Raw genomic sequence first — 26,651 nt, forward strand, 5'->3', positions numbered from 1 at the left:
GACTGAAGTGACTTAGCAGTTTAACATGTAATATAAAAACCCTGTGCACTTTCATTTTCTCCTTCCTATCCTTTTAATTTCTTATCAAATATTTTGTTTTTCAGTTGTTAAGTTGTGTCCAACTCTTTGCAACCCCATGGACTGCAGCATGCCAGGCTTCTCTGTCCTTTGCTATCACCTAGAGGTTGCTCAAACTCATGTCCATTGAGTTGGTGATGCCATCCAGACATATCATCCTCTGTCACCCCCTTCTCCTCCTGCCCTCAGTTTTTCCCAGCATCAGGGTCTTTCTCAATGAGTTGGCTCTTCACATCATGTGGTCAAAGTATTGGAGCTTCAGCTTCAGCATCAGTCTTTCCAATGAATATTCGGTTTTGATTTCCTTTAAGATTGACTGGTTTGATCTCCTTGTTGTCCAAGGGACTCTCAGGAGTCTTCTCCAGTACCACAATTTGAAAGTATCAATTCTTCAGTGCTCAGCCTTCTTTATGGTCCAACTCTCACATCCATACATGACTACTGGAAAAACCATAGCTTTGCCTATACAGACTTTGTCAGCAAAGTGATGTGTCTGCATTTTAGTACACTGTCTAGGTTTGCCATAGCTTTTCTTCCATGGAGCAAGTCTTTTAATTTCATGGCTGCAGTCACCATCTGCAGTGATTTTGGAGCTGAAGAAAATAAAATATGCCACTGTTTCCACTTTTCCTCCATCTATTTGCCATGAAATGATGGGACCAGATGCCATGATCTTATTTTTTGAATGTTGAGTTTCAAGCCAGCTTTTTCACTCTCATCTTTCACCCTCATCAAGAGGCTCTTTAGTTCCTCTTCACTTTCTGCCATTCAGTTCAGTTCAGTTGCTCAGTTGTGTCCAACTCTTTGCAAACCCATGGACTGCAGCATGCCAGGCTTCCCTGTCCATCACCAACTCCCAGGGCTTACTCAAACTCATGTCCATTGAGTCGGTGATGCCATCCAACCATCTCATCTTCTGCTGTCCCCTTCTCCCGCCTTCAATCTTTCCCAGCATCAGGGTCTTTTCTAATGAGTCAGTTCTTCACATCAGGTGGCCAAAGTATTGCAGCTTCAGCTTCCACATTAGTCCTTCCAATGAATATTCAGGACTGATTACCTTTATGACTGACTGGTTTGATCTCCTTGCAGTCCAAGGGACTCTCAAGAGTCTTCTTCAATGCCACAGTTCAAAAGCATCAATTCTTTGGTACTCAGCTTTCTTTATAGTCCAGCTCTCACATCCATACACGACTACTGGAAAAACCGTAGCTTTGACTAGATAGACCTTTGTTGGCAAAGTAATGTCTCTGCTTTTTAATATGCTGTCTAGGTTGGTCATAGTTTTCTTCCAAGGAGCATGGGTGAAGTCACCATCTTCAGTGATTTTGGAGCCCAAGAAAATAAAGTCTGACACCGTTTCCATTGTTTCCCCATCTATTTTGCCATGAAGTGATGGGACCAGATGCCATGATCTTACTTGTCTGAATGTTGAGTTTTAAACCAGATTTTTCACTCTCCTCTTTTACGTTCATCAAGAAGCTCTTTAGTTCCTCATTGATTTCCACCATAAGAGTAGTATCATCTGTATATCTGAGGTTTAAAATATGGCAATGTAGAAAAATGTCCTACTTTCAAGCATATAATCCTATTACTTTTTTATGGTGTAATATTGTTAACTAAGTGCTTTGGGCTATGGAGTATTCTGGATGAAGATAAGTAATTGTAATTCTCATTCTGATCTATCTCAGTTCACTTCGTTCTTGTCTTCACTCTGTGTGTATACTGTGTTGAGGAGTTGGGTATTAACAAATTAGCAGAGGTTTAGACTGTGGGTAATGTGTGAAAGTCAGTTCAGTCCCTGGGTTGGGAAGATCCCCTGGAAGGCATGACAACCCACTCCGTATTCTTGCCTGGAGAATCCCATAAGACAGAGGGACCTGGTGGGCTATGGTCCATAGGGTCGCAAAGAGTTGGGCATGACTAAAGTGATTTAGCAAGTACAACATGTGAAAGAGATGCATTGCATGTGGGCAAGTAACTCATCTTTTCAGTCTCCACATTTGATGGGGATGGGGTGGGAAATGGAATGGTGACATAACCACTTATAGCAGTTATTATGAATCTGAAAACTTCTTGGTGCCAAAAATCTAGGCTGTTTGGCCTAGTATGCTATAGGGAAAAGAACAGGGTTTTGAGAACCAAGAGATATATGTTCTAGTTGCAGCTTGTCACTTACTAACTCTGTGACCATAGGAACCTAACCTTTAAGATTTTAACTTACACATAAAGTGAGGTTAATAATCTGCTTTATCTATCCCACAGAGTTATTTGGAGGATCAAGTGAAGCCATAAATGTAAAAACTTCTAAAAATTTACTAGGCATATCATCATGAAATAATATTATGGTTTTTGGGTATGGCACCCACTAGCTTATCTTCCCCATGGGAAAATGGATGGAGCTGTGATGTTTTTACTAAATTAGAAAATACTTCATAGATTAAAAAAAAATAATTATTTTAGAAAACCTGGTAATGGTTCTACTTAGGAAAAGGAAAAGTAGTGAAAAAAAATTTTTAACTCATTTTTACAGGGCACAAACACTTTCAGTGAGAAATACTCATCAGCTGTGCTTTGCCTTACAGCTTGGAACCCCATCCACTGCCAGCACATCGAATGCCACAATGCAATTAACAAACCAGCTGTGAAGGTACTGTTTTACTAGACTGGGGCAATATTGTATTGTCAGTGGTCAAATTATCAGGAGCAAATTCTTAGATGAAAGGGAGATTGCATCCTTCTCTGTAAAGCAGAAGCCTGTTCTCTGTGGTAGTCTCAGATTAGTGTACTCTGCTTTGATCTGACTGTATGTTGGTGGGTTGGTTCAAGACAGAGCAATGGATAGTGGTGTCTGCGAATTTGTCTCTGAGTTCATAGCCAAGTGCCGTCGGAAACTGGCATAGTTACCAGAATAGTCCTGGTGAGACACATAGTCCTTGACTGGTTTCTATTTGGGCTAATAAACTCAAAGAGATGTACTTTGCCCTGTTTTCATGTGTTTGCTACAAATTATGAGTGGCCTAGTGTATTATTATGTGAATTCAAAGTCATAGGACAAACATAGATAAATTTGTGAAGTCTGAGCTCAATTCACAAATGCGACTTTCGTTGAAATGACTGAGAGGTTGTTGGGTAGCAAACACATAGAAAATTACAGTAGAGGTAACGGAACAGTGGTTTAGAAAGGTCAAGTAACTCTCCTAAGGTCACACAGCCCGAACCAGGTACCTTGACTCTCAGCCTTATTCTTTTTCTACCACATCAAATTGGTTCTGTCCTGTTACGACCCTGAATCTTTGAAGTTGAATATTGAGAAAAATGATCACATCACTTAACAAAATTATTTATGGTATATTTGTCAGATACAACACTTGGATAGAGAGACCTATGTCTGGATTTGCAAAGGTTAATTTTTCTATTACGACAAGTGGGAATTAGGCCAAGTGACTAAAGTTCAAGTTACTTTTTAGAACCTATTGTCATTGGGGTTTGCCCCCTTGTTCTATAGACAGGTAGATAGGTAGACTGTGAAGATTACCAAATGATAGAAAAATAATATTATCATTTTATAGAAACAGTAGAAAAGGTAAATGAGATAGAAAAAGTACAAATGGAACCACAGAAACATAAATGAAATAAAATATGTTTCATATACCAAAAGTGGAGAAGGAGTGCCAGTCATCACATTATCATCTAGACATATTTTACCAACAAAGAACATCTTTGTGTTATTATGCTTTATCTTTTCCTTTGATGAAAGCAAATTGGATGAATTTATGCTTCCTGGTGTGGTAAAGAATCTGCCTGCAGTGCAGGAGACTTGGATTTGAGTCCTGCGTTGGGAAGATCCCCTGGAGAAGGGAATGGCAACCCACTCCAGTATTCTTGCCTGGAGAATCCCATGGACAGAGAACCTGGCAGGCCAAAGTCCCTGGGGTTGCAAAGAGTCGGACACGACTGAGCAACTAACACTTTCATGCTGAGAAAGAGCAGGTGAGGGTAACCCAACAAGGGCAGCGCAGTCCTCCTCCAGTCTACTATGTGCACCCTTCCGTGAACGTCCGTAGACGTTTGCGGTTCACAGGTACTTTCTGGTGTGAGGACATTTTGAGCTAAACCAGGTGAGTTCGAATGTTATTCACAGAGTTCAGCTTAAGTCTTCACAATAATGAAACTTTCATGCTTCCCCTGGTTTCTATATCTGTCTTTTCTTCTTTCTGCCTGAGTCACAATGCTCTCTTTTGATTTACCCAGACATCAACAGAAAATCTGTCTAATTTTCCAGTTATTTTTACTTGATTTTATGTCAGGCTGCATTCTGATTAGAAATGGTTTTTGGCTTCCTTCCCACAGAAATCATCATGAATTAGAAATTCTCCCTCTCTTCTAGGCAAACAGTCCAGTCCTCTCCTCTGGACCAGCTTCACTTTTCTCACAGGCTGCTCCCTATAGCCGGTCCTCCAAAATAAGCCAGACCATTCTACCTTCTGTCATTTTCTAAATGGGGGTAAAATCCACATAGCATAATACTAACTGTTTTAAAGTGGACAGTTCAGTGGCATTTATCACATTCACAATATTATGCAACCACCACCTCTATCTAGTTCTAAGAAGTTTTTCTCATCCCCAGAAGTTTACTTTCTCAACCCCCGTTTTCCTAAAGAACTTCCTTTTGCATTTTTGCTCTACACTTCCCAGAGAGGTAATATTCTTACTGACACTTCCTGTGCTGGGGCTGGTTTTACCACAGGTCTGGCTCAGGGTTGCTCTTTCTTTATGATATGAGCGCTCCCCCAATACATGGAGATGTGAGCATAGGACAGTAGATCAAGGTACCCCAAATTCAGATGCTTATAGAGTAATGTTAAATGATAAGGAAATTATGAAATTATACAGTATGATGCCTATTTAGCTTAAAAATTAGGTATAAAGATTTTATATTCACATTCACAGTCAAAACCAACTGATAATGCTCATTAAAATGTTGCTAGCAACTGCATTGAGATGGCGGATTAATGAGCTGTTTAGATTTTCTTCCTTCCTTGTCTCCATTTTCTGAAGCCTCTGCCTTGGGCATGTATTATATTTATAGACAGAAAATATCTATTTTAAAATGTAACAGATCAGTCAGATATGAACATGTTAATATGGTTGTAAACTGATCTGTTCAGAGTAGAATGGGATTGACAGTACTAGCCACAAATCTAGTTATGGGTCATGTTAATTCATTTAACATGTCAGAGGTCAACTAGCTAATCACTATTAACTATTTATAGTTATAACATCCTAGGAGTTTTTTGGGGGGAGTGGAATGAAAAAACATCTTTACCTAACAGAAGTATCAATGACACAGTAGAAATGACAGTAAATTAACTATACTGAAGAACAGGTTCATATAGGGTGCATGGGAAAACCTCAGGGAAAACGGGTTTATCTTCACAAAAAACCCAGTATCTCTATAACAGAAAGGCATGACACTAGGCAGTAATTGTTACCTAACTAAGCTTGGGTTGCCCCACCTGCATGCTGTAAAGATAAAACTACTGATACTGGGTTGTGGTGAAGGCAAGTGCAGCATTTATTGTAATGTGCTGTACAAATAGTCTGGGACAGGTAGTGCTGAAACAGCAAAGCATTTTCAAAGGCCAAGCGAGGTGAGGGAGCCGGAGGCGGTCTCAGGTTGGTCTGTGGTCTGTGGTCAGCTCGGGCAAAATTCTCCGACTGGTTGAAGGTGAGGCAACACAGTGGTGTCACAGGGGTTAACATTATCAGTCCTTAGGCACAGTATGTCTGGGGCTACATACTCATGATCATCAAATAAATTTCTTCCATTTGGTGGTGGTTTTAGTATCTATAAAGTGTTCATCAGATACTGTTATCTGGGTAACTTCAGAGAGGAGCTACAGCAGAAGCTTGGGGGAGGGGTCTGTCTCTGGAAGGCCCCATCAGGTCCTGCTTGGTTACATAATAGTGAAAGTTGTTCAGTCATGTCCGACTCTTTGTGACCCCATGGACTATACAGTCCATGGAATTCTCCAGGCCAGAATACTGGAGTGGGGATCTTCCTTTCTCTTCTCCAGGGGATATTCTCAACCCAGGGATCAAACCCAGATTTCTCACATTGCAGGTGGATTCTTTACCAGCTGAGCCAGTAACCAGGGAAGCTTGGTTACATAATAATTTGCCAAATAGAAAAATATTATCTATTTTTTTTTGCAATAGGTTGCAAAAAAGTAAGAACAAGAGCCGAAAGTTATGATAGATTCTAAAATGAAAGTATGTTGGAAATATAGTCTATTATATCATACTCTGCTTTTTGGTTTTACTTGGTCCCACTTGAAATATCACCTTGTGAAATATTTGGATCCCAGGTAATTACCTTACACAGGAGTCAGCAACGGCTATGGCTCTGGCTCTCAGCCAAATTTGGCCTGTTTTTGCAAATAAAGTTTTATTGGAACACAGCTATGCTCATTTGCTTATTCATTGTCTCTGGCTGCTTTTATGCTACAACAGCAGGGTTGAGTAGTTGTGACAGAGAATATATGACCCACAAAACCTGAAATATTTACCCTTTGGCCATTTGCAGAAAGTTTGCCAGTCCCTGATTTGACTTGCCAAAAAGTGGTTATTCAAACGAAGCATGAATCTTACTAAGGAAAATTTTCACACTGGGCCTTTAGCACCAGGGAATATATAATTTACAGATTTTCATGGTATAATTATTTAAATTTAGAAATTCTAACTCTTGCTTCCCCAACCATTGAAACCCCTAAGTTCAGTTCACTTGTCCCTTCAAATCGGTAAAAAAAAAGCAACAAAAACTAAAGAAAAGGCAGAGTGAACTTTTAGAAGAATTTGTGTCCTAGGCATGTTAACTACATACTTAGCTATAGCATGGATTGATTATTTCTTGAAGGGCAGGAACAGAATTCAAAATTTCTTTGGAAAGTCGTAAACATTTAGACTGATGCAAAGTACAAAATCCAGTTAGTCATCGACTATTTTGTCCATTTGATTTAAAACATCCAAGTATTTGAAATATCCTAGTGATCACTTTTAACACTTTTCATCTTTGTACTTAGGCTAATGGAAACAGCCGTAAATAATTGAACAGAATACTGCACAGTTAAACAAACTACAGATCATATGTGGACAAAAAAAAAAAAAAAAAACGACACCTGAAAGTGAAAGTTGGATATCTAGATTTTAGATTCCCGAGTAAGAAAAGGGAATCACTCAATGTTAGATTTAATGCTCAATTTTCTGAATGAGGTCTATTGAGAAGCGAAATTCTCTACTGCCAGCATTTTGCTAACAGTTATGATTTTTACATCTTAATAATGCATTTTCCTTTTCCCAAAGACAGATTACTGTGTTTACCACATTAAAGAAGGAATTACTGTGTGAGTAATACAGAAGCAATTTGAACAGCCACCAAATGAGATATTTTTATCTTTATAGAATGAGGGTGGATTTCTTGACACTACTTGTTACTTGCATTGCAAATAACAAGAGAAATGAAAAACCACACTAGTCACATTTAAATCGCCGTATTGGAAAAACAGTTTTAGGTTGAATGGGTTTTACTAAAAAATGTTTATTCTGCTTTGCTTTAGAAAATCTGTTACTGAAACATTTTTGTCCTTGATATAGGGGACGTGATAAACAGGGCAAGAGAGTTCATTCTGTCTTTTCCTGTGTTTCAGATGTGTATAGACCCCTCCTTGTCTGTAGCTTTGGGTGATAAACCACCCCCGTTGTATCTCTGTGAAGAATGCAGCCAGCGGATTGCAGGGTAGGTGCAAGAAAAGACAATCTAATAGGGCGACGCTGAGAAGAATAATCACTTCGTCTTATATTGATTATGTTACCCTCATTTCCCATTAGCCTCTCTGTTTTTTAAAAGTTAGCTTGTCAGATATTTAATATATAGCAAACTTTCATTTGAAAAGACGTCAGCTTTGAAATGTTTCAGTATTTCTCTGCATGTGACAAAAGACAGCAATTCCACTTAATAAATAGCTCCAGTTTTCAAATGACCCTGTTAAAAAGGCCACAGTGAAAAAGAAAAGAAAGCTGTGGTTTTCAAACGTGACGTAAAATTCATATGGTTTTTCTGTGCTTGTTAGTTTCACAGAATCATACTCAGCTTTCTACAAATCATGCTGTATTTTGGCTGACTTAATTAGCATCTGGAGAATATCATTTAAAGATAACGGAATATGATGAAATGCCTATAATTTATTTATTTATTTATTTATTTTGAAATGCCTATAATTTAAAACTTAACTGGAATGCATTAAACATTTAAAAAGTTTATTAAGATAGTGCTCTTAATTACATGTCCTTTCTATTAGAAGTGTTTTAACAATAGCGTGCAGCTTATAAGCATTCATGTGGAAGGGTAACATTGCAGAAAGGCTCAAAAATGGATTTTGTTGTTCTTTATAGGGACCACAGTGAATGGCTGATTGATGTTCTTCTGCCGCAAGGTATGGTTTTCAGGAAGGATGAATAATAAGTAAATTGTGACAGATGGTACAGGTGATTTGTCTCCTTTTGTACTGTTTTTACTTTACAAAGACAGCAACCAAAGTATTATTTACTATGAATATTCATTTATATGAAGCCTTGTATCAATGTCTTGGTTGTAATATACCCATACATGAATATTAAGGGAAGAAGTATCACTTCTACCAAAATTAAGGGTAGGTGTTGGAATTGGGATTCTGTATGACCAAAGCTGAATTCTGTCTTAAGGGATTTTCTGTGTATGTAACAGGTGTTGCCAAGGATATGCTTGCTGTGCCAGGCCAGAAAGAGAATAAAGAACATCAGTGAGGAGAGCATTGAATAATGGGTCTTTCTTCTGCCACTGTTACTAGCTCTGTGTTTTAAGGGAAAATCATTCAATGATCATGAGTGTCAGTTTCTCCTTCAGTAAAATGGGGATAAATAAATACATCTGGCCCATCTCAGTGAAAAGATGAGATTGTAATGCTTGCAGTTTGTTAGAGTTCTGAAAGCTATGCTGGCAAGCTGGCAGGTCAAAGAACATTTCTCTATGTATGGGGAGGCAGATATTCCAGTCACCTAACTGCAGGCTGAAATGACCAGGAAGAAAACTCTCAGGAAAGCAGAGGAAAGATGAAAGCTGGAAAAAGCTGGGGGTATACTGAGTAGACTGAGTGACTGATCTGATCTGATCTGATACTGAGTATAGATCAGGCACACAGGAGGAGCTTGATCTATAATTCAGTGGTAGATAATAGAAGAACTTACATGAAAGAATTTATGTGTAAACACCTTATGTTAACTAAATTCAGGTTTTTTTTTTAAAAAACTAAAGTACTTTGCTTGATGATAATTATACACCATTTCCTTATACTTTAACTCAATATTAGATTATCTCAACCTTAAGAAATAAATTATTTAATGAATGCTCTGCATTTGTAAAATGGATCAATAATGTCAGCTCTATATCCTTCAAAGAGATATTTAAAAAATTATATAAGAATATCTGTAAAAAGATTTGGGTTTACATAGGTAAAGGTAACTTTTCCCCTCTTAAATGAGGCTACCTTGCAAGTGAACTTCCAGTGCTCTGAGGTAAAACCCATAGTCAGGTTCTAAATTACATTTTAAATACAGTTAAGTCCCCTACATACAACCCTTCCAGTTGTGAACTTTCAGAGATGCAAATATGTGTTCGCATGTCCGATCTCATAAGTTGGTTCACATGTCTGGAATGTCTGGGGTGCGTGCATCCTCCACAGGTGATTGTATTTTTGTGTACTTCATTGTATAGTACCGTATTGTATAGAGTACAGTAGTCCAGTATCTTTATTTCAAGCCCAGAATGTCTGGAAGCAAGCATGAAAGCAGTGGTTATGTAGCTGATTGTGTTAGTTGGGTACCTAGGCTAACTTTGTTACACGTGATGAACAAATTGGACTTACAAATGCACTCTCAGACTGAAACGTGCTTGTATGTAGGGGACTTACTGTATAGATATGTTGCTGAATTCTGGTCATCTCCAGATGATATTCATCTGTTGAAGAAAATTGATAATAACTTTTTATTACTTATCCAGAGAGATGACCCACTAACCTCAGCTTAAGATAAATGCCAGGATATCAAACTATTAAATAACCATTAATTAAACAAAATCTGTTTTAAAAACTGAGTTGTTAATCTCATTGATTTGACATTCACTAATTCATAATTTCCAGATGGAGTTTGGGAGACATTTACTTTCGATGTTGTTAGTAAGTTGTGATATAGACTATTAACAACGGTTTAATTTATTTTTGAGCACTTACTATTTCAGGGGAAATGTTAACAGATTCTTAGAAAAATTATTTTCAAGTTTTATCAACCACTAATTTTCTTGGAGATAATTGGTATGCCTACCACAAACAGTTTTATCCATTTATTAAACTTAATCCTGAAGTACTAAGGTAGTTTGACAGCCTTACTCCAACTGACCTATCCATGGGTTTGAAAGATGTTTTCTCTTAATAAGCCTACAGCTGGTTTTGCACTAGTTAAGGACTGATGTTAGTTGAGAGTTTGAGTCTAATTCATTTGAGTTATCAAGTTTTTTTCTATAGTTCTGATATAGCAAATCATCTCCATGGCGAAACTCTAAGTATATCATGTCAACTCAGTGTCATAGCATAATGGAACAGCAGTAGACAGGGAATCCAGAGACATTTCTGGATTGATTGGTCTCTACCATTGATAGCTTGTATGATCCTGAAGAACTCCTCTAACCCTCAATTTTGTTCTCTGTCAAATGACTGGGTGAGATTAAAATTATTTGATCTGAATTCTAAGTCATATCTGAGAAGGTTGAATTATTTCTAGGAATAGGTAAAGTATTTGCGGCACACAGGCATTTTAAATCTCATTAAGAATGAGTAGATGACAATTCATGAGACAAAGGAGAAAGATGTTTTGGCCAAATCTGGAGGTTGTGTTACTAAGCTTGTTTTTACTCCTCTTCGTGGCTGCCCTTATTTAAAATGGGCTCTCGTTTTTTGTTGATATTTTGTGTACCTTCCCCTTACAGCTGAAATATCTGCTATATGTCAGAAGAAGGTAAGAGCAAACCATCTGTGTGGTGCGGCATGATTTGCTGTGTTTGTATGTAAATTCATTCATTGACATCTGTCTCATTTCTGCACCATGGTTTCCCAGTATGTACATGTCACTGTATTTGTGAAGGGGGAAAGGAAATTATTCAGCATGCAAGATTGCTATGTCTCGATGGCCTCTATTTCCATTTCTGCTTTTGCTTACCCATCATATGCATAGTGTTTCTGAAAAATAATATGAAATAAAAGCATATGTGTAACTCTGGGGTAGAAACCTGAATACAAAAGTGAGTGACAATGCAACTTAATTTTGGTAAATGATGATCTTGTTTGCTAAAAAATCTTTATTGTTTGCAAGTGGAGTGCAAGTGATCCAACACTTGTGTGTCAAAAACATAACCAGACCAAATATATATGGAAAATACATATTTATATGTGAGGTGAATGATATCTCTACTTAAAGATTCTTCCTTCAAATAGCCACTGTTCATGACACTTTCCCTGAACTATTTCCATCTTCTTTTCTTGTTCTAGTTGTTTGAGAAATACAAGAGAAGGTAGTATGATGTCATACAAAGAACTCTGGACTGGTTGATTGAGATACTTGGATTCTGGTCAGCTGTCTTCCCATCTAGCTATGAGACCATGTACATGTCATTTAAACGTTTTAGGAGTTGATTATGAGTGGATACCTTTGGAGGGCTGTTTCAGTTTTCTATTGCCATGTAATAAACTATCCTAAAGTGTATTAACTTATAACAGCAAACATTTGTTTGATCACAATTTTGTGGATCAGCAGCCCTGCCTATGCTCACCTAGATAGTTCTCTTCATAAACTCCTCTAGGCTCACTCAGGTATTTGCAGTCAGTTAGTGGGTTTGCTGGCAATTGGCTGGTCCCAGATGACTTTACTCCCATGTCTAGAGCCTCATCTGGGATGGCTGGAATGGTTGGGATGACTGGGGTATCTGGCCCTCTCTCTTTCCATTAGGTGTCTCATCTTCCAGGAGGCTAGGCTGGATTTGTTCTCAAGGTATGAGTGTTCTGAAAAAGAGAGGAGGCTGCAAGGACTTTTGAGACTGAAGCTCAGTGGTAGCACAGCATCACCTCTGCTGCATTCCATCGATCAAAGCAAGTCCAAAGCACAGCCCAGTTTAAACAAGTCGGCAAATAGACTCCTCCTCTTTTAGAGAAGGAGCAGCAAGAATTTTGTGACCATATTTAATCTACCACAATTCACCTTCTGCACATAATTACTTACATTCTTTCTGTATGACAAATATTCTTACCACCTTACGAGACCTGCAGAAGTCTAACCCACTTATGGCTTCAGGCTTAAAGTCCTGTGATCTGCATCTGGTCTGCTCACTGATGAAACCCTTCAGGTACAAATTTTCTTGAACCAGAGATTGGTGAATTAAAAAGCAAGTTATGTGCCCTCTACATACCCAACACAAAATGGTGAGACAGGGATAGGATGACAGCAATAGACCTCTGTTCAAAAAGAGCAAGAGCAAGCAGATAGCTGTCACTAGTCTATAGCAACTCCAGCCATGAACATGTCAGCAGTTCTTCTGTCTCCAGGGATAGCAAATGTGCCTTGATTAGGGTCTGATTTTGCTTCCTGGGAGTAGTTTCCTAATTCATTTTTGTCCTGGGATCTTGCCTCCACTCTCTAAGACATGTTTACTTTTCAATAAGAAATAGCCCATGTTGCTGAGTGACTCTCTCAGCCTGCCTCCTGCGTGCAGAAATGGGGTCCGTAGACCTCTTCTTGTGTCACACTGTGTCCCTTTTAGTCTGCGGGTGGTGCTTTTACTCGTTTGCCTTTCTTTCAAAGTTTGCGGATTTTCAGTGAATCTCATTGGAGTTCAGTGCCCTCAAAGCCACATCTGTAATTCTTTTTGAGACAGTTCCTTTTATATTGTGGGCATTTCAGTCTGCCTTAACATTATTAGAAGCTAGGTTCTAGCAGAGACGCTCAACTGGGCATCACCTTATATCTTTCGGAAGTCTTAACAAAGGATCATAGTCATTCACCATACTTTTGATTTCATTTTTATCCTGAGGCTATTTACTACTTTGAGGATCTTTTACAAGCTGGAGAGACTAGGATGAGAAACAGTTTTATTTCCTAAGTTGACATATCCTTGCTCTGGTGGTATACCTAACATATTTGACACCCACAATGGATCATTTTTTAACACTCTCCTCATTTATGTGACAAAATTATTTTTGGTAAAAGCTTAAAAGTAGCACATTTTATTACTTATTCTTTAATAAATGTATTTTATATGAAAGTTCATTTTGAAAACTTTTATTTGGTTCATAATAGATCCGAATGTTTCAAGCTTGCTTTGGGCAAAGCTTGTGTCTTTACCTCTTTCAGTACTAGATATTTCTACATTTGAACTGTAGGTTTGAAATAAATGGCAAGATTGTATCAAATACATTGTAAATCAACTATATTACAGTAAAAAAAAAGATTATGTCAAATAAGCATCAAGAGACAGACTTTTCTTAATTTTGTTTTTGTTATTCGATGACACCACTTGGAATTATTTATTTATGTTTAAAATTCTAAGCAGTGAGGATTTCTCTGGTGGTGCAGTGGATAAGAATGCACCTGCCAATTCAGGGGACATGGGTTTGATCCCTGGTCTGGGAAGATTCCACATGCCATGGGCAACTAAGTCTGTGTACCATAATTACTGAGCCCACATGCTGCAAGTACTGAAGCTTCTCAACAGGAGAAGCCCCTACAATGAGAAGCCCACACACTGCAACTAGAGAAAGCCTGTACAAAGCAACGAAGACCCAGTGTAGCCAATAAATAAATAAATTTATGAAAAAAAATTCCAAGCAGTGAAACAGCGTGGTTTGAGTGAACATATGAAAACATACCCAGCTGAATCTGAACTCAAGAGAAATCTCTCTGGTTTACTTTTGAAATGAATGCATGTAGCTGAGTTCACAGGGTTGAGGACTGTCTGTGGCTTGGAAATCTATTATCCCGGGTTTCCCACATTGCAGGCAGATTCTGAGCCACCTGCAAAGCCCTATTTAAACTTAGTAGGTGCTGTAGAGAAATTAACACAATGTTGTAAATCGACTATTATTGTTCAGTCGTTCAGTTGTGTCCGACTCTTTGCGACCCCATGGACTGCAGCATGCCAGGCTTCCCTGTCCTTCACCATTTCCTGGAGCTTGCTCAAACTCAGTGATGCCATTCAACCATCTCATTCTTTGTCATCCCCTTCTCCTCTTGCCTTCTGTCTTTCCCAGCATCAGGGTCTTTTCCAGTGAATCGACTCTTTGCATCAGGTGGCCGAAGTATTGGAGCTTCAGCTTCAGCATTAGTCCTTCTAATGAATATTCAAGATTTGTTTCCTTTAGGATTGACTGGTTTGATCTCCTTGCAGTCCAAGGAACTCTCAAGAGTCTTCTCCAACACCACAGCTCAAAAGCATCCATTCTTTGGTGTTCGGCCTTCTTTATTGTCCAACTCTCACTTCAACTGAAAAAAAAAAAATTAAAAAACTTAATAGGAACCATAGCAATTGTTTAGAACTTTGACCAACCAAAGGTTATTTAGGGGCAAAGTATTTTATCACTGATATTATTTAGAAATGATGGCACGTGGTATTAAAGCAGGTTAGGCTGACTTTCAGTTTATATTCCAGATACTAATGTATGCAGTATATCCAGATACTACCTAATGTAGCAGCATGAAGCAACAACTGTTTAATTATGCTTTTAGATTCTGAGGGTCAGGGATTTGGGCAGGGCACAGTCCACAGCCTATCTCTGCTTGATGATATTTGGGGCCTCATCTGGGAAAACTAACAGCCTCCCAGGTGGCTCATTGGTAAAAAATCCACCTGCCAATGCGGGAGACGTGGTTTGGAAGGTCTCCTGGAGGAGGAAATGGCAACCCACTCCAGTATTCTTGCCTGGGGAATTCCCATGGACAGAGGAGCCTGGTGGACTAGAGTCCATGGAGTCACAAAGAGTGAGACACGACTTAGTGACTGAGCATGCATGCACGCGCTGGGGAGACTTGAATAGCTAGGGGCTGAAATTATCTAGTGGCATCTAGATCATATGTTAGGGCTCTGGGATGGGGTGACTTGAAGGCTGGGCTTAGCCAGTCCTGTTGAGTAGAGACTTACTGCCTCTCCATATGCCTGGGCCATGACAGAATCCTGAGAAGAGTATCCTGATGAGGAAGCTTCTGAAGAGAGAACTTTCTCAGACCGCAAGATGTCTTTTTAGAGGCAGCATGTCTTTTTAGAAATTGCCTTGGGAGTCATATGAGTATTACTCAGCCGTGTTTTCTCAGTTCAAGCTGGCACAGCCCATTTGGGTTCAAGGCACATGGAAGCCTATCTGAGGAACCAAATCCAAAGAGCCTCAACCACCACTGGACTTCATTTAATGAGACCACCTTGAACCTCCAGCCAGGAATTTGCATGTGGAAAGAATGTAAATAATTTGTGACCAGGAAATAGGATAGGAGATTGTAGGCCTTAAACATCAGGACTTTATTATAGCTAATAACTACCCACTAAACCCATCTGTTCTGTCTGTTAGTTGCTCAGTCATGTCTGATTCTTTGTGACCCCAAGGACTGTAGCCCTCCAGGCTCTTTTGTTCATGGGATTTTCCAGGCAAGAATACTGGAGTGGGTTGCCATTTCTTTCTCCACACTAAGCCCATATCCACATTCCATTGTTTATGTAACAGTGGGAATCCCAGAGGAACAAAGACTAATTACAGTCAAAAGGAAGAAATAAGCACTAACAGTGTGCTCTGACATCAACCATGTTGCTAGTGATGTGGTTTGGTTTGGTTTGGAGAAGTCCCAAACTGGTAAGGATTCATGTGCTTCCAGAATGAAACTTAGTATGTGAAAGAGAAAGAAAGAGCACAAAGCAAGAAATATACCTCACTTGGAGAAGTCAGGACTGACTTGGATATTGAAGAAGACATAGGTCTCGGTGCAGAAGAAAGACATTGTATTTTAACAAATAATTTAAAAAACATTAATAAAAGGGAAAAAAGATCATAAAAATTTAAACTTGTTTTTATGATTTATTGACCCGAGTCCTGTTCAGAAAATGAGATTTCCCAGCACTTGTATCCAAAGCCTTGTGCTAAAATCGAAGTGGAACAAGCCTTACTTTGAAATGATTTTTCTGATAAGCAATTCAACACACGGTCAATGTCTGGATGTAGGTTTTGTGCTTGCTTTCTTCTTTCTTCTGTTTCCCCAAGATATCTGTCATGGAAGGTTCTCCAATCTTCTCCAAGCCCTGAGTTCATCATGGCTTAGGGTATTATTTCTCTGGTTCCATATTTTAAAAATAATGTTATTGGATAATAGTTGATTTACAATGTTCTGTTAGTTTCATGTGGACACCCAAGTGATTCAGTTATGCATATACATATAATCATATTCTTTTTCAGTGTTTTCCATCTTAATAAGCTCTATCAAAAGGGTGAAATGCTTTCTGACACAAGCTATTGAGTATGTGGTGGTGGCATCTCTAACAGGCTTGGGCACACTTTTATGGAGAGGTCAGGGATATTTCCTGATTGCTCCTCAAGTTGCTTGATGTAGGCGTGGGCGCTGCCTTGCCCCTCTGCTTCTTGTCAGGGCAGCTCTGATAATAAACTCCCCTGAACTCTGGATCTCTCTTTTTCACTGCACCATTTTTCACACTTCATCTGTTGATTCTTTTTCTGTAGCTGATGTTCAACAGCTGCATCTATGAATGGTTATCACTGTGCTTTGATGTCCCCGTGTTATCAACTGACACATTCTTTAGGTCTTGATAGAAAGAACGCTGGTGGGGATGGGCAGGCCAGCTTCTGGGCCATCAGCTGAGCACAGCACAGCTCCCTACCTGTCCTTGAATGCATCAAGGACAGATGAGCTGCAATAGAAATGTGGTCTTTAGGAGATGGATAAAATAATTTTGAAAGTTTATTTTAGGGTTTAAAATTGTTTGTTTCCTACCCTGATGTGCTGTGCTAGGCTTTCTCTGGACCACAGTTTTCATTTTTTTTTTCATATTTCTGCTGAAAACTGTTGAAACACTAACTTGAAATAATCTAGGAAGCCCCCCACACCCCATGCCAGATAGCTGAGGTCACTTTATAGAGGACTTTTTAACACAGTTTCATTCATATTTAGAGAGTTTCTACTACTCAACAAACAGAAACCACTTCTCACCTTAATTTTTAACTATGACTGAAATCTAACTGGCTAGAGATGAGCTGCGTTTTGGAAACTAGTGACGCTTCAGGAAAGTCCTGCCTCTTCTAGTGGCCCTAGAAATTTCTGTTCGTTCCAATTATTAGCCCAGTTTACCTCAGTGGTGAATTTTAATTGATTTCACTCTTCTCCTAGAACTGCAGTTCCCATGTTAGAAGAGCTGTGGTCACGTGCTTTTCAGCAGGATGCTGTGGTCGTCACGGAAACAGGCCTGTTCGGTACTGCAAAAGATGCCACTCAAATCACCATAGTAACGAAGTGGGGGCCGCCTCAGAGACCCACCTCTATCAAACCTCCCCTCCACCCATCAACACCCGGGAATGTGGTGCTGAGGAGCTTGTCTGTGCTGTGGAGGCCGTGATTAGGTAACAGGGTTGTTAGTAGCTTTCCCTGAAAACTCTGCCTTCTCTCTGAGCCACCCTTTCCCCATTGAGATGTGTACATTTAATTCAACTCCAAGAGCCCTCAGCCAGACAGCTCACTTTCTACAATGCTGCAGTGATGATGTTTTAATTCACTCATTCAACAAATATTTTTATGGAATGCCAGTTATGTGCCAGGCATGTGGTAGGCACAGGAAGACAGAAGAAAGTGAAATATGGTCTCTGCCTTCAAGTTACCCATGGGGGTTCTGTAAAAATAGAAGCACGAATTTGCCAGCCAAAGTGGTGAGCACAGTGACAACACAGAGATGGGACTCTCAGGGAATGGAGAGGAGGCGCCCGTCAGAGGGGAGGGGTGGGAGAGAGGTGTCCCAGACTTGACTGCAGCAGCGAAGGATGGGAGAACTCTAGATAATTCGGTATTGGAGTAAACCAGAAGGCTGTGGAGTCAGATGGACCAGATCCTGCAGGCAGCTGGCTTTTTCTATCACATGAAAAAAAGCGAGCTTTACAAGTAATAACTCTAGACTTGCTCTCTTTTTGTATACTATTCACTGAGACAAGATTTTTAAAGATAAAGAAACAATATTAGAATGTATGTTTTAAAGATAAGGACTAAGTCTTCTGTTTCTCTTATCCCAGTGGCCAACACATGTGGAAGTGCAATAAATGTTTGCTAAATAAAACAATGCAGAAAGTTTGGAAAGAGAAAAAAAACAACCATACTCCTGTCATCACCATCAGTTTTTTTTTTTGCGTATGGTCTAGTTTTATTCAAATGCTTATTTTACTTATATAATTGCAATCACAGTGTATCCACATTCTTTTTGATATAACATTATACCATTAGCTCCTCTCCACGTTGTGTAGTTTCCACATTTATCATTTTTAGTGGGTACACTAGATTGTTTTCCTCCACCATTAGACACTTCAATTTCTTCCATTATTTTTACTGTTATTTTTGTGTATAGTGCCAGTCCTGTATTTTTTATTTATTTAGGGTACATGACCAGATGTGGCTGACTGGATCAAAGGGTATGAATATTTTAAGGACACTTGATACATTACCAATCTGATTTTCAAAGAGTGTATGTGAATTTCATACATCATGATAGTTTTTGCTACACCCTTGCCAACATTGTGTATTATTTTTTTAAATTGTCATCTTCTTAGAAAATTGAAAAAGGAATCTTTTTTGTTCACTGTCAGGTCTTTGAATTCTATTAAATGTTTTTCCATTTGAGTATCAGTTCCTCAAACTGTCCTTGATCATGCATTTGATGTCCACGTAGCTTCATATGGGACTTCCCTTGTGGCTTAGCTGGTCAAGAATCCACCTGAAACGCAGGAGACCTGGGTTCGATCCCTGGGTTGGGAAGATCCCCTGGAGAAGGAAAAGGCTACTCACTCCAATATTCTGGCCTGGAGAATTCTGTGGACTGTATAGTCCATTGGGTTGCCAAGAACCTGGCATGATGGAGTGACTTTCGCTTTCACTTTTTTCTTTCATAGCTTCATATTAGATATAGGAGAAGCATTGGCTTCTAGTGGGATGATTGTTGAACTTAAAGCAGAAGGCATCAGTTCTGGTTGATTCTTACTGATTGGAGGAAGTAGTCTCTTTGTGCCTCAGTTTATAGATCTCTGAGATGGGGATGGAGTAGAAAATAACAAGGACATGAGGTCCTTCCAATTTAAAGGAGAAATGAGTGATGCTTGAAAACTTGTGAAGTAACTGCTCTGAATAGGGTCATTATCTTGAGTGTGCTTTTGGGTAGTCTTACCTGAAATTTCTCCTCTTCCGCAGCTTGTTGAAAGAAGCCGAGTTCCATGCTGAGCAGCGGGAACATGAGCTGAATCGCCGGCGGCAGCTGGGCCTCTCCTCTTCGCATCATTCCCTGGATAATGCTGACTTTGACAATAAGGATGATGATAAGCACGACCAGCGGCTACTCAGTCAATTTGGAATATGGTTCTTAGTAAGAAAAGAAGTTAATTAATCTCTAACATCTTATGTTTTATTCCAACATTGCCCTGGTGATGAGTTTCTTCTGTTCTTTTTAGGGGAAGTAAATAGTAAACGGTGAAAAATTAACCTTTGCATTCACCACCACCAGTGTGTGTGCTCAGTCATGACCCCCAGGGACTGTAGCCCACCACTTTCTTCTATCTGTAGAATTTTCCTGGCAAGAATACTGGAGTGGATTACTGTTTCCTCCTCCAGGGAATCTTCCCGAGTCAGGGATCGAACCCCATGTCTCTCGCGTCTCCTGCACTGGCAGGCAGATTCTTTACCACTGCACCCTCTGAGAAGCCAACCTTAGCATAGGAAGTCTATACTCTAGGACAGTGACTGCACATTGGATTTACCCATGAAGGCTTTCAAAAAATGTCATTGCCCAGATTCCATCCCAGAATCTTGGGAACTTTTTAAAAAGATCCCTTGTTGATTCTAATAAATAGCCAGGTGTCAGAACCTTTTGTGCCAGATTCTAAACTGTTGGAAATGCACATTTTGACAAGAAACAAGTGGGTAAGTTGCTAGAGTATATTGTGAAATATCGGATTCAATATAATTTATAGATCATTCACCTCCCACTGATGTAATATTTTGTTTGCAAGTTCAGTTACTGTGGATCTTTTTGTTTATTTATGGCAAGTCTGTAACACAGCCAGAAAAATTATTGCCAAACCAGTGCAGGGAATTTGACTTCTATTGACTGAGTCAGCTGAAGTATTCACTCAAGAAAGATCAAACATATAGATGCAAAGTTCCAAGAATGCTGAAGTTGACAGTTCTGCAGAGAAGCAGACTTTTGTTTTTGCCCATTGGAGAAATAGATTAAATCTCCTTAGTGATACATCTCTTTTATGCTTTCATATATTTTTTTGCTTTGTTTTGCTTTATCAAATTTGAGTTTAATTATTGATTTTGCATGTCTCACTCCTAGAACTTATTATCTAATGACAAACTGACTACTATTATGAACTCATTGAGGCAAAGATAATGTGTTATTTATTTTTTATATTCCTGAATCCTATTTCAGTGCTTAATAAAAGATTAATGAATAAATGGTGAACAGTTTTGAAAAGTCTATAATGTGGTGAACTGAGGGGTGGTGCTCTAAGGTTTCAGAATTATTACTGCTAGAAAATTTTTAGTGAATCTGATCATTTTGGAACTGAAATATATAGAGATTATTTTTGCACTGAAGATTTATGAAATTTCACTTTGTAGACTTAACTTCAGGATGGGGAACACATGTATACCTGTGGCGGATTCATTTTGATATTTGGCAAAACTAATACAATTATGTAAAGTTTAAAAATAAAATAAAATAAAAAAAAAAGTATTTACCTGGTACAGAATATGTAATTGATTTCTTTTAGGTGAAAAAGCTTATTGGGAGGTGCAGTCTTGAGGGGAAGTTGTTGCAGTTCGTCTCTCTGTAGAGAAGAACACAGTTTCCAGGATAAGTGGTCCTCCATCATTTATATAGGACTGTCTATTTCAAATGGATTATCTGGGACATCTCTTTTTTTTTTTTTTGTCTTTAAACAAACATATTATGTACTGAGGCTGAAGGAGAATCTAATCTATTTCCAGGTGAGCCTCTGCACGCCCAGTGAGAACACGCCTACGGAAAGCTTGGCCAGGCTCGTGGCCATGGTGTTCCAGTGGTTCCACTCCACAGCCTATATGATGGATGATGAAGTTGGAAGTTTGGTTGAAAAGCTGAAGCCTCAGTTTGTCACCAAGTGGTTGAAGACAGTATGTGATGTTCGCTTTGATGTCATGGTCATGTGCCTTCTTCCCAAACCAATGGAATTTGCCCGGGTAAGTGGAGGCTGTCAATTAAAAAAAAAAATTAATCAATAATTGATCTAGGAAAGAAATGGAGGGGAGAATGGATACGTGTCTATGTATGAATGAGTCCCTTTGCTGGTCACCTGAAACTATCTAACTAACTAAATTAACAACATTGTTAATTAGCTATACCCCAATAAAAAAATGAAAAGTTTAAAAAAAAAAAGGGGAAATATTATTTGTGCCAACCTGAGGATTATAACCCAAGAGATAGTCTTTCAGAAAGCTCTGAAGATTGTTCTGCCCTTTGGAGGCCAAAGCACAGATATGTAAAATTTTGAGACAAAGGGTTTTATATCAAGTGATATATTATTGACAGTTAACACAATCCAGATCTACACATACTAAGTGAATAATGCTGCTGTTGATGGGTTGCAAAGAGTCAGACACGACTGAGCGACTGAACTGAACTGAACTGAGTGGGTCACGGGTCATCATGGCCTCTTTCAAGATAAGAAGGAAAGTTATTTCCCAAGCAGTTATGACGCTTGATGCGATTAAGAAGGAACGTTATCTCCTAAGAAAGTCTGGTTAATGCAATTGCATAACATGTACTAAAGGGGAAGGAGGAGGCCTAAATGGGCAAAGAAGAATTTTTATGTTTAAAATTTTCTTGCCCTGCTATAAAATACTCATCTTTTTCATCAAGACCTACAGCTTGGACCTTGTTGGAGAGGAGGACTTGGGGAGAAGCACTATTGTTACTGAAAACCTGGGTTTACTTCTCAGTGGGTGTTGAGCTGAAAGATACAACAAGGCAAAGATCAGGAGAAGGAAGGACTTCTTAATACTTGCAGCAAGTAAGGAGAACACCAGGCATCTTTCCAAGGCAGTGTCTCTCAACAGCAAAATTGGAGACCTTTTAGGCTAAGGATACATGCATATTCATGAAGGGGCTTGAGCAGAGGAGAATTCAGCATAGAACTGGGGCAAAGATGGACAGAGTCCAAGCTTTAGTTGATTAAAGTCAAGAGCGTCAGAAAAAGTCAACACCATCTTTCCTTCTGACCAGTCGGGGGTCTCGGCATGTCATCACCATCCTCCACCTGGGTGGGGGCCTTGCTTCCTGCAGAACTCAAAAGTGTGAGGTAGATTCCCTGAGGAGGAACTAGGACTCTTTTATTGCTAGACTATTGTTTCTTGGCTGATCTTCCTTTATTACTGTCCTTAAAATTGTTGATTACTGAGACCTGTTCAAGGGCAAGCATTGTGAACATGCTTAGATCACAAAATGGCTTAGGTGAAAGTGGCTTCTCTTCTGGCAAGAAAACCATGCCTGGTTCTTTCTCTGGAGCCCTACCCTGTCTGCTGACACCACCTTACATACTAGTGTTATCAGTGTCTGTAGAAGAGGAATACCTCTCTTTAATTTAGTCAATAGAGCTAAATGAGTTTAGTTACTACATTTTAGCTGATATGCTGTTTTGATGTTAGTTTGAGATGGGGAAGAATGGCAAGATGAATATGTGACATATCTTTAAAAAATTTAAGGAACTATTCTTTCCTGACATTGCTGAATATTTTAACTAAGAAACAAGAAATAAAAAAAGCTTTTCCATGAGGTTGTTAGAGCTCAGCCTTTTTCTGGTTTGGGGAAAGGCTAACATTTGACTAGGAGCAGTTTCTGTGGTTTCACATATATATCTAGGGATGAATGGTCCCTGCCCTCTCATGTGGAATGCCCAAAGGACTTAAGGTGAAAGTGAAACTTGCTCAATCATGTCCAACTGTTTGCAATCTCATGGACTATACAGTCCATGGAATTTTCCAGACCCTTCTCCAGGGGATCTTTCCAACCCAGGGATCAAACCCAGGTCTCCTGCATTGCCGGCAGATTCTTTACCAGCTGAGCCAGAAAGGAACTTCCCAAATGCTCCTTTTCTTCTGGCTCTAGGACAAATTTCTCTTTGCTTGATCTCTTGCTTCTGCCTTATTGGATCACAGGTTTCAGATGCACAGCTGCTAAGACTTCGTACTATCATTCATGTCTAACCCGGCAAGATGGATATCTAGAATCAGTTTCTGCCAGTAATACATGAAATTTATTTCAAGGTATTTTCTAAGTTTTATTTTTATTTGTGACTTTTGGGTTTGCTTTCAATGAAATTTTGAGGCAGTTTTCAGTTTAAATAAGAATTTTAAGAAGAAAACATAATACATACCTTCTAGAGAGTAGGTTTTATTAGATTTCCAGGAGTCAGAGCATTCTGTGCATTTATCAAGATACACTTTCTTCTTTGGTGCCACCTACTGACTTATGTATAAAATCAGATTTTTGCATAATGGAAATTCCCCATTTCCTGGCATTCTTTGACTGTGTTGATATGTTTTCAATTATTGTTTCTTTTGGAATAGTAAAGAATTAGTGTGATATGATTCTGAAAAGAGCTTCCCAGGCGGCGCTAGTGGTAAAGAATGCCTGCCAGTGCAGCAGACACGGGTTTGATCCCTGGGTCAGGAAAATCTCCTGAAGAAGGAAATGGCAACCCACTCCAGTATTCTTGCCTGGAACCCCACGAATTCTGAAAAATAAGAGGAAATGATTATATTTGGAGGAAAACTTTTCCTCTTCCAACTTGGCTCCAGCAGTTGGGAGCCTGCATGTAATTGTCAAGAGACATGTTAACAAGAATTTCCAGACGTTCAAACTGGATTTAGAAAAGGCAGAGGAACCAGAGATCAAATTGCCAACATCCACTGGATCATACAAAAAGCAAGAGAGTTCCAGAAAAACATCTACTTCTTCATTGACTATGCCAAAGCCTTTGACTATGTGGATCACAACAAACTACGGAAAATTCTTAAAGAGATGGGAATACCAGACCACCTTACCTGCCTCCTGAGAAATCTGTATGCTGGTCAAAAAGCAACAGTTAGAACTAGACGTGGAACAACAGACTGGTTCCAAATTGGGAAAGGAGTAAGTCAAAGCTGTGTGTTGTCACCCTGTTTATTTAACTTATATGCAGAGTACATCATGTGAAATGCTAGACTGGATGAAGCACAAGCTGGAATCAAGATTGCCAGGAGAAATATCAATAATATCAGATATGCAAATGACACCACCCTTATGGTAGAAAGCGAAGAGGACTGAAGAGCCTCTCGATGAAAGTGAAAGAGGGAAGTGAAAAAGCTGGCTTAAAAATCAACATTCAATAAACTAAGATCGTGGCATCTGGCCCCATCACTTCATGGCAAATAGATTGGGAAACAATGGAAATGGTAACAGACTTTATTTTCTTGGGCTCCAAAATCACTGCAGATGGTAGTGCAGCCATGACATTAAAAGACACTTGCTCCTTGGAATAAAAGCTATGACAAACCTAGACAGCATTTTAAAAAGCAGAGACAGTACTTTGCCAACAAAGGTCCATCTAGTCACAGCTATGGTTTTTCCAGTGGTCATGTATGGATGTGAGAGTTGAAGTATAAGGAAAGCTGAGTGCCAAAGAACTGATGCTTTTCAACTGTGGTGTTGGAGAAGACTCTCGAGAGTCTATTGGACTGCAAGGAGATCAAACCAGTCAATCATAAAGGAAATCAGTCCTGAATATTCATTGGAAGGACTGATGCTGAAGCTGAAGCTGCACTTTGGCCACCTGAATGTGAGGAACTGACTCATTGGAAAACACACCAATACTGGGAAAGACTGAAGGTAGGGGGAGAAGGGGACGACAGAGGATAAGATGGTTGGATGGCATCATTGACTTGATGGACATGAGTTTGAGCAAGCTTTGGGAGTTGGTAATGGATAAGGAAACCTGGGATGCTGCAGTCCATGGGGTCACAGAGAATCAGACACGACTAATTGACAGAACTGACTTGTTATTAACAAGAGGAGAGACAAAGTTTATTTACATTTACACACAGAAGTACTCTTTGATGGGAAACTTTTTTCAATAACCAGAGATAAAAAGTTTATATGCCAGAAAATACTTGAGGAGATAATAGTTGAAAACTTCCCTAAAATGGGGAAGGAAATAATCACCCAAGTCCAAGAAACCCAGAGAGTCCCAAACAGGATAAACCCAAGGAGAAACACCCCAAGACACATATTAATCAAATTAACAAAGATCAAACACAAAGAACAAATATTAAAAGCAGCAAGGGAAAAACAACAAATAACACACAAGGGAATTCCCATAAGGATAACAGCTGATCTTTCAATAGAAACTCTTCAAGCCAGGAGGGAATGGCAAGACATACTTAAAATGATGAAAGAAAATAACCTACAGCCCAGATTATTGTATCCAGCAAGGATCTCATTCAAGTATGAAGGAGAAATCAAAAGCTTTTCAGACAAGCAAAAGCTGAGAGAATTCTGCACCACCAAACCAGCTCTCCAACAAATACTAAAGGATATTCTCTAGACAGGAAACACAAAAATGGTGTATAAACTCGAACCCAAAACAATAAAGTAAATGGCAACGGGATCATACTTATTAGTAATTACCTTAAACGTAAATGGGTTGAATGCCCCAACCAAAAGACAAAGACTGGCTGAATGGATACAAAAACAAGACCCCTACATATGTTGTCTACAAGAGACCCACCTCAAAACAGGGGACACATACAGACTGAAAGTGAAGGGCTGGAAAAAGATTTTCCATGCAAATTGGGACCAAAAGAAAGCAGGAGTCACAATACTCGTATCAGATAAATTAGACTTTAAAACAAAGGCTGTGAAAAGAGACAAAGAAGGTCACTACATAATGATCAAAGGATCAATCCAAGAAGAAGATATAACAATTATAAATATATATGCACCCAACACGGGAGCACCACAGTACGTAAGACAAATGCTAACAAGTATGAAAGGAGAAATTAACAATAACACAATAATAGTGGGAGACTTTAATACCCCACTCACACCTATGGATAGATCAACTAAACAGAAAATTAACAAGGAAACACAAACTTTAAACGATACAATAGACCAGTTA

The 26,651-nt window shown here is 39.1% G+C and overlaps 1 protein-coding gene across 9 annotated transcripts in view; it reads left to right on the top strand.

Moving 5' to 3' along the window:
- Positions 1–26,651, top strand: part of UNC79 (unc-79 homolog, NALCN channel complex subunit) — a 299,827-nt gene that overhangs the window by 109,266 nt on the left and 163,910 nt on the right. For 8 of the 9 annotated variants that reach the window (XM_024982113.2, XM_059879353.1, XM_059879351.1 and 5 more), the window contains 7 exons: positions 2,661–2,725; positions 7,785–7,873; positions 8,530–8,570; positions 11,153–11,181; positions 17,593–17,822; positions 19,648–19,819; positions 21,448–21,678. In XM_024982113.2, the coding sequence (XP_024837881.1) occupies positions 2,661–2,725; positions 7,785–7,873; positions 8,530–8,570; positions 11,153–11,181; positions 17,593–17,822; positions 19,648–19,819; positions 21,448–21,678 (857 nt within the window). Of the gene's footprint in view, positions 1–2,660; positions 2,726–7,784; positions 7,874–8,529; positions 8,571–11,152; positions 11,182–17,592; positions 17,823–19,647; positions 19,820–21,447; positions 21,679–26,651 lie in introns of those variants that run through there. The other variant, XM_024982116.2, reaches the window with a different exon arrangement.

The sequence above is a fragment of the Bos taurus genome, chromosome 21 (assembly GCF_002263795.3).
Source record: "Bos taurus isolate L1 Dominette 01449 registration number 42190680 breed Hereford chromosome 21, ARS-UCD2.0, whole genome shotgun sequence".
Taxonomy (NCBI): domain Eukaryota; kingdom Metazoa; phylum Chordata; class Mammalia; order Artiodactyla; family Bovidae; genus Bos; species Bos taurus.